The sequence below is a fragment of the Oncorhynchus nerka genome, linkage group LG27, assembly GCF_034236695.1.
Source record: "Oncorhynchus nerka isolate Pitt River linkage group LG27, Oner_Uvic_2.0, whole genome shotgun sequence".
In the NCBI taxonomy this organism is placed as follows: domain Eukaryota; kingdom Metazoa; phylum Chordata; class Actinopteri; order Salmoniformes; family Salmonidae; genus Oncorhynchus; species Oncorhynchus nerka.
This window is the reverse complement of record NC_088422.1, coordinates 90116104-90128754: the sequence shown is the minus strand read 5'-3', so window position 1 is coordinate 90128754 and position 12651 is coordinate 90116104. Positions and strand designations below refer to the sequence as shown.

At 47.7% G+C, this 12651-nt stretch overlaps 1 protein-coding gene across 2 annotated transcripts in view; it reads right to left on the bottom strand.

Moving 5' to 3' along the window:
* The window catches only part of rcn1 (reticulocalbin 1, EF-hand calcium binding domain), a 47767-nt gene that overhangs the window by 13647 nt on the left and 21469 nt on the right, over positions 1-12651 (bottom strand). The window contains exons 1-3 of one of the 2 annotated variants that reach the window (XM_065012277.1): positions 10207-10798; positions 8769-8962; positions 6123-6301 (exon numbers count right to left, since the gene is read on the bottom strand). In XM_065012277.1, coding sequence (XP_064868349.1) covers positions 6123-6301; positions 8769-8962; positions 10207-10430 — 597 coding nt within the window. In that variant the 5' untranslated portion in view covers positions 10431-10798. Of the gene's footprint in view, positions 1-6122; positions 6302-8768; positions 8963-10206; positions 10799-12651 lie in introns of those variants that run through there. The other variant, XM_065012276.1, reaches the window with a different exon arrangement.

Genomic DNA, 12651 nt, shown 5'->3' with positions numbered 1-12651 from the left:
AGTAGTATAGGGGTTCATCTCCTCTACAACACCAGTAGTATAGGGTTCATCTCCTCTACAAAACCAGTAGTATAGGGGTTCATCTCCTCTACAACACCAGCAGTATAGGGGTTCATCTCCTCTACAACACCAGTAGTATAGGGTTCATCTCCTCTCCATAGCAGGACTCATCTAGGATATCACCTCTACAACACCGGTAGTATAGGGGTTCATCTCCTCTACAACACCAGTAGTATAGGGGTTCATCTCTCTACAACACCAGTAGTATAGGGGTTCATCTCCTCTACAACACTAGAGTGGTATAGGGGTTCATCTCCTCTACAACACCAGTAGTATAGGGGTTCATCTCCTCTACAACACTAGAGTGGTATAGGGGTTCATCTCCTCTACAACACCAGTAGTATAGGGGTTCATCTCCTCTACAACACTAGAGTAGTATAGGGGTTCATCTCCTCTACACCACCAGTAGTATAGGGGTTCATCTCCTCTACAACACCAGTAGTATAGGGGTTCACCTCCTCTACAACACCAGTAGTATAGGGGTTCATCTCATCTACAACACCAGCAGTATAGGGGTTCATCTCCTCTACACCACTAGAGTAGTATAAGGGTTCATCTCCTCTACAACACCAGTAGTATAGGGGTTCATCTCCTCTACAACACCAGTAGTATAGGGGTTCACCTCCTCTACAACATCAGTAGTATAGGGGTTCATCTCCTCTACAACACCAGTAGTATAGGGGTTCATCTCCTCTACAACACCAGTAGTATAGGGGTTAATCTCCTCTACAACACCAGTAGTATAGGGGTTAATCTCCTCTACAACACCAGTAGTATAGGGGTTCATCTCCTCTACACCACCAGTAGTATAGGGGTTCATCTCCTCTCCATAGCAGGACTCATCTAGGATATCATCTCTACACTACCAGTAGTATAGAGGTTCATCTCCTCTCCATAGCAGGACTCATCTAGGATATCATCTCTACAACACCAGTAGTATAGAGGTTAATCTCCTCTACAACACCAGTAGTATAGAGGTTCATCTCCTCTCCATAGCAGGACTCATCTAGGATATCACCTCTACAACACCAGTAGTATAGAGGTTCATCTCCTCTCCATAGCAGGACTCATCTAGGATATCATCTCTACAACACCAGTAGTATAGAGGTTCATCTCCTCTACAACACCGGTAGTATAGAGGTTCATCTCCTCTCCATAGTAGGACTCATCTAGGATATCACCTCTACAACACCAGTAGTATAGGGGTTCATCTCCTCTACAACACCGGTAGTATAGGGGTTCATCTCCTCTACAACACCGGTAGTATAGGGGTTCATCTCCTCTACAACACCAGTAGTATAGGGGTTCATCTCCTCTACAACACCAGTAGTATAGGGGTTCATCTCCTCTACAACACCAGTAGTATAGGGGTTCATCTCCTCTACAACACCAGTAGTATAGGGGTTCATCTCTCTACAACACCAGTAGTATAGGGGTTCATCTCCTCTACAACACCAGTAGTATAGGGTTCATCTCCTCTACAACACCAGTAGTATAGGGGTTCATCTCCTCTACAACACCAGTAGTATAGGGGTTCATCTCCTCTACAACACCGGTAGTATAGGGGTTCATCTCCTCTACAAAACCAGTAGTATAGGGGTTCATCTCCTCTACAACACCAGCAGTATAGTGGTTCATCTCCTCTACAACACCAGTAGTATAGGGGTTCATCTCCTCTCCATAGCAAGACTCATCTAGGATATCACCTCTACAACACCGGTAGTATAGGGGTTCATCTCCTCTACAACACCAGTAGTATAGGGGTTCATCTCCTCTACAACACCAGTAGTATAGGGTTCATCTCCTCTACAACACTAGAGTGGTATAGGGGTTCATCTCCTCTACAACACCAGTAGTATAGGGGTTCATCTCCTCTACAACACTAGAGTGGTATAGGGGTTCATCTCCTCTACAACACCAGTAGTATAGGGGTTCATCTCCTCTACAACACTAGAGTAGTATAGGGGTTCATCTCCTCTACACCACCAGTAGTATAGGGGTTCATCTCCTCTACAACACCAGTAGTATAGGGGTTCATCTCCTCTACAACACCAGTAGTATAGGGGTTCACCTCCTCTACAACACCAGTAGTATAGGGGTTCATCTCATCTACAACACCAGCAGTATAGGGGTTCATCTCCTCTACACCACTAGAGTAGTATAAGGGTTCATCTCCTCTACAACACCAGTAGTATAGGGGTTCATCTCCTCTACAACACCAGTAGTATAGGGGTTCACCTCCTCTACAACATCAGTAGTATAGGGGTTCATCCCCTCTACAACACCAGTAGTATAGGGGTTCATCTCCTCTACAACACCAGTAGTATAGGGGTTAATCTCCTCTACAACACCAGTAGTATAGGGGTTAATCTCCTCTACAACACCAGTAGTATAGGGGTTCATCTCCTCTACACCACCAGTAGTATAGGGGTTCATCTCCTCTACAACACCAGTAGTATAGGGGTTCACCTCCTCTAGACCACTAGAGTAGTATAGGGGTTCATCTCCTCTACAACACCAGTAGTATAGGGGTTCATCTCCTCTACAACACTAGAGTAGTATAGGGGTTCATCTCCTCTACAACACCAGTAGTATAGGGGTTCATCTCCTCTACACCACCAGTAGTATAGGGGTTCACCTCCTCTACAACACCAGTAGTATAGGGGTTCACCTCCTCTACAACATCAGTAGTATAGGGGTTCATCTCCTCTACAACACTAGAGTGGTATAGGGGTTCACCTCCTCTACAACACTAGAGTGGTATAGGGGTTCACCTCCTCTACAACACCAGTAGTATAGGGGTTCATCTCCTCTACAACACCAGTAGTATAGGGGTTCATCTCCTCTACAACACCAGTAGTATAGGGGTTAATCTCCTCTACAACACTAGAGTAGTATAGGGGTTCATCTCCTCTACACCACTAGAGTAGTATAAGGGTTCATCTCCTCTACAACACCAGTAGTATAGGGGTTCATCTCCTCTACAACACCAGTAGTATAGGGGTTCATCTCCTCTACAAAACCAGTAGTATAGGGGTTCATCTCCTCTACAACACCAGCAGTATAGGGGTTCATCTCCTCTACAACACCAGTAGTATAGGGGTTCATCTCCTCTCCATAGCAGGACTCATCTAGGATATCACCTCTACAACACCGGTAGTATAGGGGTTCATCTCCTCTACAACACCAGTAGTATAGGGGTTCATCTCCTCTACAACACCAGTAGTATAGGGGTTCATCTCCTCTACAACACTAGAGTGGTATAGGGGTTCATCTCCTCTACAACACCAGTAGTATAGGGGTTCATCTCCTCTACAACACTAGAGTGGTATAGGGGTTCATCTCCTCTACAACACCAGTAGTATAGGGGTTCATCTCCTCTACAACACTAGAGTAGTATAGGGGTTCATCTCCTCTACACCACCAGTAGTATAGGGGTTCATCTCCTCTACAACACCAGTAGTATAGGGGTTCACCTCCTCTACAACACCAGTAGTATAGGGGTTCATCTCATCTACAACACCAGCAGTATAGGGGTTCATCTCCTCTACACCACTAGAGTAGTATAAGGGTTCATCTCCTCTACAACACCAGTAGTATAGGGGTTCATCTCCTCTACAACACCAGTAGTATAGGGGTTCACCTCCTCTACAACATCAGTAGTATAGGGGTTCATCTCCTCTACAACACCAGTAGTATAGGGGTTCATCTCCTCTACAACACCAGTAGTATAGGGGTTAATCTCCTCTACAACACCAGTAGTATAGGGGTTAATCTCCTCTACAACACCAGTAGTATAGGGGTTCATCTCCTCTACACCACCAGTAGTATAGGGGTTCATCTCCTCTACAACACCAGTAGTATAGGGGTTCACCTCCTCTAGACCACTAGAGTAGTATAGGGGTTCATCTCCTCTACAACACCAGTAGTATAGGGGTTCATCTCCTCTACAACACTAGAGTGGTATAGGGGTTCATCTCCTCTACAACACCAGTAGTTTAGGGGTTCATCTCCTCTACAACACTAGAGTAGTATAGGGGTTCATCTCCTCTACAACACCAGTAGTATAGGGGTTCATCTCCTCTACACCACCAGTAGTATAGGGGTTCACCTCCTCTACAACACCAGTAGTATAGGGGTTCACCTCCTCTACAACACCAGTAGTATAGGGGTTCACCTCCTCTACAACACTAGAGTGGTATAGGGGTTCACCTCCTCTACAACACTAGAGTGGTATAGGGGTTCACCTCCTCTACAACACCAGTAGTATAGGGGTTCATCTCCTCTACAACACCAGTAGTATAGGGGTTCATCTCCTCTACAACACCAGTAGTATAGGGGTTAATCTCCTCTACAACACTAGAGTAGTATAGGGGTTCATCTCCTCTACACCACTAGAGTAGTATAAGGGTTCATCTCCTCTACAACACCAGTAGTATAGGGGTTCATCTCCTCTACAACACCAGTAGTATAGGGGTTCATCTCCTCTACAACACCAGTAGTATAGGGGTTCATCTCCTCTACAACACCAGTAGTATAGGGGTTCACCTCCTCTACAACACTAGAGTGGTATAGGGGTTCACCTCCTCTACAACACCAGTAGTATAGGGGTTCACCTCCTCTACAACACCAGTAGTATAGGGGTTCACCTCCTCTACAACACCAGTAGTATAGGGGTTCACCTCCTCTACAACACCAGTAGTATAGGGGTTCACCTCCTCTACAACACCAGTAGTATAGGGGTTCACCTCCTCTACAACACCAGTAGTATAGGGGTTCACCTCCTCTACAACACCAGTAGTATAGGGGTTCACCTCCTCTACAACACCAGTAGTATAGGGGTTCACCTCCTCTACAACACCAGTAGTATAGGGGTTCACCTCCTCTACAACACCAGTAGTATAGGGGTTCACCTCCTCTACAACACCAGTAGTATAGGGGTTCACCTCCTCTACAACACCAGTAGTATAGGGGTTCACCTCACCTCCTCTACAACACCAGTAGTATAGGGGTTCACCTCCTCTACAACACCAGTAGTATAGGGGTTCACCTCCTCTACAACACCAGTAGTATAGGGGTTCACCTCCTCTACAACACCAGTAGTATAGGGGTTCACCTCCTCTACAACACCAGTAGTATAGGGGTTCACCTCCTCTACAACACCAGTAGTATAGGGGTTCATCTCCTCTACAACACCAGTAGTATAGGGGTTCATCTCATCTACAACACTAGAGTGGTATAGGGGTTATGGGCCTACTATGGTAGGGAGTAGGCACGTCATATTACCCAATAATAACAACATGGATGTGACCTAACGTCATGGCTTGGGTCTGACTTGGAAAGACTGCCCCTATTGACTACAACCACAAGGTGTGATCACCACAATCAATGAAGACACTGACCAAGAGGCAACCCAGAAACAGTTCTGAAAAATGAACCATCAATAATTAACCCTGTCAAATGGGTATTACAGTTTTCATGAAGACAGAAGCCGAGTGCATTAGTTTCTCCATGTTTGCCACGCGACTGTTCAGCGCTGTCAGTTTTATATTTAAGTGGCATGGGTCGGTTTGTCCCACTAGACCTGTTCCAAAACATCTACACAGAATTTCCAGGCTGAGTTATGTGTCATTAGAGAGCGGGATCTGAATGCAGAGCACTCCTAGTGGGACATCAGACAGAAACACATTTCACAGAAACTCTCATCTGTTCCAAGAACTACAAAACATTTTCAGAAAGCCAGTCAACTCATCTATTGAGTACGATGAGGAGTTTTCAATACAACTGGGAACTTTTCACAGAACTCAGGGTTTAAAGCTGCTTCTCAAATACAGCCCTGATTTACTACGTTTTGTTTAAACTTAATCCCATAACAAGTTCAGAGGTTCTCAAATCAGTTTTCTAGGCTGCTGTGGAGTTTGCGGTTTCTCCATCTACTGATACACTACCACAACCCATGTGAGAGTTTCTGCATTAGCCAACTCATTTCTGCTAAGGGAGCAGAAACAGGCTGGTCATCCAGGCCAACACTAGACATTTCAGTGCAGATTTGGAACACTAACCAGGACCACGATGTCCTTCATGTGGTCAAACTCCTCTGGGTGGAGGAAGGAGGTGAACTCTTCTCTATCAGCTGCCAGATCTCCATCCAGATCAGCGGTTTGAAATCTCCTCTCGTCCCTGGGCAGCATCTTCTTGAAGCTGAACTGGTCTGTGGCCTCTTCAAACTCCTCTGGGTTAGCTTGGAGGAAAGACAAACAAGTGGTTGGTGTTCAAACAACTGAAGTAGAGATGCTGTCTTAAATAACTAGGTAGGTCATGAATTTGAATGGAAGGTGTGATATTGTTAGCTGTCAGACAACCAGAGAGGCGAGAGGGGCCACGGGTCAGACAACCAGAGAGGCCATGGGTCAGACAACCAGAGAGGAGAGAGAGGGGCCATGGGTCAGACAACCAGAGAGGAGAGAGAGGGGCCATGGGTCAGACAACCAGAGAGGAGAGAGAGGGGCCATGGGTCAGACAACCAGAGAGGAGAGAGAGGGGCCATGGGTCAGACAACCAGAGAGGAGAGAGAGGGGCCATGGGTCAGACAACCAGAGAGGAGAGAGAGGGGCCATGGGTCAGACAACCAGAGAGGAGAGAGAGGGGCCATGGGTCAGACAACCAGAGAGGGAGAGAGGGGCCAGAGACAACCAGAGAGGGATGGGAGAGGGGCCATGGGTCAGACAACCAGAGAGGAGAGAGGGGCCATGGGTCAGACAACCAGAGAGGAGAGAGAGGGCCATGGGTCAGACAACCAGAGAGGAGAGAGAGGGGCCATGGGTCAGACAACCAGAGAGGAGAGAGGGGCCATGGGTCAGACAACCAGAGAGAGAGAGAGAGGGGCCATGGGTCAGACAACCAGAGAGAGAGAGAGGGGCCATGGGTCAGACAACCAGAGAGAGAGAGGGGCCATGGGTCAGACAACCAGAGAGAGAGAGGGGCCATAGGTCAGACAACCAGAGAGGAGAGAGAGGGGCCATGGGTCAGACAACCAGAGAAGAGAGAGGGGCCATGGGTCAGACAACCAGAGAGGAGAGAGGGGCCATGAGTCAGACAACCAGAGAGGGGCCATGGGTCAGACAACCAGAGAGGGGCCATGAGTCAGACAACCAGAGAAGAGAGAGGGGCCATGGGTCGGACAACCAGAGAGGAGAGAGGGGCCATGGGTCAGACAACCAGAGAGGAGAGAGAGGGGCCATGGGTCAGACAACCAGAGAAGAGAGAGGGGCCATGGGTCAGACAACCAGAGAAGAGAGAGGGGCCATGGGTCAGACAACCAGAAAAGAGAGAGGGGCCATGGGTCAGACAACCAGAGAGGAGAGAGGGGCCATGGGTCAGACAACCAGAGAGGAGAGAGAGGGGCCATGGGTCAGACAACCAGAGAGGAGAGAGGGGCCATGGGTCGGACAACCAGAGAGGAGAGAGGGGCCATGGGTCAGACAACCAGAGAGGAGAGAGGGGCCATGGGTCAGACAACCAGAGAGGGGCCATGGGTCAGACAACCAGAGAGGGGCCATGAGTCAGACAACCAGAGAGGGGCCATGAGTCAGACAACCAGAGAGGGGCAATGAGTCAGACAACCAGAGAGGGGCCATGGGTCAGACAACCAGAGAGGGGCCATGGGTCAGACAACCAGAGAGGAGAGAGGGGCCATGGGTCAGACAACCAGAGAGGAGAGAGAGGGGCCATGGGTCAGACAACCAGAGAGGAGAGAGGGGCCATTGGTTAGACAACCATTTACATTTACATTTATGACAACCAGAGAGCAGGGGCCATGGGTCTTAACCAGACAACCAGAAGAGAGAGAGGGGCCACCTTAAGACAACCAGTGGAACAGCAGACACCAGACAATAGGGCATCTAAATATTTTAAGGGGGTGGGTCAGAAGAAAGGAGATTACTTTAGACAACCTAGAGAGAGAGGGGTATTCCTGAAAGAGGTGGGGGGGCCATGGGTGTCAACCGGAAGGTGGAGATTGGGCCATGGGTTAGACAACCAGAGAGGGAGTTTGTTCCACCATTGGGGGCCAGGGCAGACAACCAGTTTTGACTGAGGGGCCATTGGGACAACCATTTACAACTGTACTTCCTCAGTGGTAGGGAGGTCTAAATATTTTAAGGGGGGGTGAGACAACCAGAGGTGGGATGAACCAGGGAGAGCCCTTGTTTGGAGGGAAACTTCCTCAGTGTAGGGAGGCGGGGCCTGGATCAGAGCCTGGAGGTACTGAGGTGCCGTTCCCCTCACAGCTCGTAGGCAAGCAAGCACCATGGTCTTGTAGCGGATGCGAGCTTCAACTGGAAGCCAGTGGAGAGAGCGGAGGAGCGGGGTGACGTGAGAGAACTTGGGAAGGTTGAACACCAGACGGGCTGCGGCGTTCTGGATGAGTTGTAGGGGTTTAATGGCACAGGCAGGGAGAGAGACCAGAGAGGGGCCATGGGTTAGACAACCAGAGAGGAGAGAGGGGCCATGGGTCAGACAACCAGAGAGGAGAGAGGTGAGGATTTGATTGAATCTTCAGTCAAAACAGCTACATAACATGTCATAAGCAGGTCATATCATATCTGACAGAACATGTCATAAGCAGGTCATATCTGATAGAACATGTCATAAGCAGGTCATATCATATCTGAGAGAACATGTCATAAGCAGGTCATATCATATCTTACACAGGTAGTAGCCATAGGTAGCCTGCTTGTACTCATCCCACGAGATCTTGTTGTCTTTGTTGAGGTCGTAATCCGTCCACACCTTGGCCACGTTCTCGTAGACGTAACGCTTCTGCACCCGCTTGATCCAGGCCTTCAGTTCAGTGATGGTGACATAGCCATCTCCATCACCGTCGATCCGGTCCACTATCTTACTGTGGGATACAGAGCGCACACAAACACTACTATAGTATATCGTTCATTTCCTTTCATTAGAATGCACAGCCATACATAGATGCAGTTAAATATAATGGACCATATATTTCCTTTAGAAAATGTAACCGAGACATGAGTTGATGTCTTCAGGGGCATAAGTAAGCAGTCATTCTAGCAAAACAACACTATCAGTTTATAAATGATGCCAGCCAGCAATGAGAGAATAAAAAACTATTGAGTTACATGTTTGCTTTGGGAGGAACTTGTGCCAAAATAATATTGAGTGTGTTATATTTAGGAAGTTAGTTTTCCACCAACGAGGGTAAGCTTATTTATATCCATCTTGGTTGCCACGTTGTGATGTTAAGAGGGTCCTCCCACTCAATGCGATTCAGGAAAGGGAATTCTCAGGGAGAAGGGCCAACACAACCTATGCCCATTTCAGCCAACGTGTGTAACATAGAGCCAACATGTTATTTTAACAGTGGCAGAGATGAAACAGAACTACAGGAAGCTAGACAGGTCTCTCTATGAAATAACACACCGCCGTTGACACGTTCCATGGGTTCCAACACACATTTAAAACCAGCTAACAAGATTCTGCTCGTGGTTCTCAACTTTTATCCAACTCTCTCAACACCACAAAACCTCCTCTTGCTTCTTTAATGCATTATCCATAATTAAGAACTACACTCTGCAATTATAATATGACCGGGGAATGTGTGCGAGCGAATAGCACTCGCTCTACATTTAAAAGCGTAATAATGTACCGTTATATCATGCGGGTCTGCTGGCATGCAAACGTCTCAGGCACCACTTGGGCGAGTTGTGAATTTTTAATAACCCAAAGCCAAGATACCACGAAATACATTAACAGGAATATGCGACTATTGTGACCCACTAAGGCGGCCTTTAACTGTGGAGACATGCGACAATAGCCCACATTACGCACCAGAGGCTGGTTGCGTCACCACCGCTTGCTGTCCAGATAGAGACCCTCGCGACTCAAAGACACCAACGTGAAGAGTTATCATTTACATTTACATTTAAGTCATTTAGCAGACGCTCTTATCCAGAGCGACTTACAAATTGGTGCTTTCACCTTATGACATCCAGTGGAACGTTATCAGAGAATAATGGAACTGAGGAGAACCGAATAAACTGTCGTCTTTCAACTAGTTTTGCACTTTAGTGACCCTGCATTTTATCACATGTATCTCTAGTGTTTGCAGGGGAACCTTACCCAAGCCTGTCTTTGCTCTCCTCCGGGGTAAGCTGGTCGAAAGTAGTAGCGTCCTCCTTTCCCAGAAAGGCCTCATGATCGAATTGGAAGCTCTGGTTGTCTTCGTTGGCTTGTTTAATTAGTTCTAACGGGTCGTGGTGGACGCGTTCTTTTCTTAGCGTTGGTTTACCGAGCACGACACAAGAGCAGAGGAGCAGAACGCACACGTAGCCGTACGCGTCCATCAGTAGGATGTTTGAGGACAGATCAGCTGTTGCGGAGTGAAGCTACGTGAGCTAAGTAGCAAGCCGTATTTAGCCCGCTGCTATAAATGTAGCCAGTTTGTTACAAGTCTACTGAGGCGAAATAAAACAACAGCGCAAGCTGGCTACTTTCTTACTTTGAGGAGCGTAACAATGTTGCCGAAACGTGGCATCCAAGCATCAAGTCTTGCAGTAGAGTATAGGTGCATTTAAAAACATTACACAGGTCACTTCAGACAAGTACAGCCCGCCCCAGGTCGTATTTTCGTTTCAAACATGCCCGGCTGGTTACCACGGGACACCACAGAGCTCAACCTAGCGAGGTTGCTTCCTACTTCACGTACAACCATTCACATATTCGGCTTCAGCGCTGGTTCAACCTCACTCATTGTTAGTGTCGCTGCCATTGGTCCACGGGCTGTCTGTAACACGAGATGACTATGGGCGCCACGTTGCAAAATGACACGTAAACACTGCCGTAGAACTCTCACGCATTTTTTGAGGGGCTGCCAAAAATAGTTGTGCCCCTCCTTAATCACCGTGTTGACTCCCTGTTTTATTGATATGGGTATGTTTATGTGTTCTCTCTCCTCTCTCAATTTTCAATTGAATTCAATTGAATTCTCTCGCTCTCTCTCTCTCTCTCTCTCTCTCTCTCTCTCTCTCTCTCTCTCTCTCTCTCTCTCTCTCTCTCTCTCTCTCTCTCTCTCTCTCTCTCTCTCTGTGTGTTTTCTTCAGAATATACCAGACTATTGGTTTAACATAACAAATGCACAAAGCAGAATACCACACCCATCATATTTCACACTTGTCGGGTCCCAGGTCTTTAGCTGAAGACAGCAGTAAAACAACTCATGGTTATTATCATGACAGGCAATGAGACATAGGACAAACAAATAGCATCATATTATTATTATTTCACATTTACACTTCAGTCATTTAGCAGACACTCTTCTCCAGAGTGACTTACAGTAGTGAGAGAATACATTCTTTTTCACACTTTTCCTATTTCAATATGTTCTAACATGCAATAGGAGAGTCTGTGTACCCTGGAAACAACTGTCTGACAGCATCCTCCCTCATCTCCATTTGGAGGCAGGAGAACATGTATTTTGTCATTCAGCATTAGCATAATAAGCCCAACACATGGAACTTACATTTTTTGCATAAACTGTACATCCCAGTGTTTTATTATAAAGGACCCTGGGGCTAACTGGCCTTTTTATTTAATTAATGAATAGTTAATGTATTTAAATTAGTCTTGCCCGGTCAATTTGAATCAGAGTGTCGTAGCGAGATATGATGATACACAGATGTGTTTTCTCCCAGTAAGACGCCTCCCTCTCTCCCTCTCTCCCTCTCCCTCCGTCCCCCTCTCCATCTCCCTCTCTCCCTCTCCCTCTCTCCCTCCGTCCCCCTCTCCATCTCCCTCTCCCTCTCTCTCCGCCCCTCTCCATCTCCCTCTCCCTCTCCCTCCGCCCCCTCTCCATCTCCCTCTCTCCTCGCTCCCTCTCCCTCCGCCCCTCTCCATCTCCCTCTCTCCCTCGCTCCCTCTCCCTCCGCCCCTCTCCATCTCCCTCTCTCCCTCGCTCCCTCTCCCTCCGCCCCCTCTCCATCTCCCTCTCTCCCTCCGCCCCTCTCCATCCCTCTCTCCCTCTCCCTCCGCCCCCTCTCCATCTCCCTCTCTCCCTCTCCCTCCATCCCCCTCTCCATCTCCCTCTCTTTCTCTCCTTCTCTCTCACTCTCTCTCCTCTCTCTCTCCCCTCTCTATTTATCCTTCTCTCTCTCTCTATTTCTCTATTTCTCTCTCTCCCCTCTCTCTTTCTCCTTCTCTCTCTATGTCTCTATTTCTCTCTATCCTCTCTCTCCCTCTCTCTCCCCCTCTCTCTATTTCTCCTTCTCTCTCTCTATTTCTCTATTTCTCTCTCTCCTCTCTCCCCCTCTCTCTTTCTCCTTCTCTCTCTGTCTCTATTTCTCTCTATCCTCTCTCTCCCTCGCTCCCTCTCTCCCTCTCTTTCTCTCCTTCTCTCTCACTCTCTCTCCCTCTCTCCCACTCTCTCACCCTCGCTCCCCCTCTCTCTATTTCTCCTTCTCTCTCTCTCTCTCTCTATTTCTCTATTTCTCTCTCTCCTCTCTCCCCCTCTCTCTCTCTCCCCCTCTCCCTTCAATTCAATGGGGCTTTATTGGCATGGGAAACATGTGA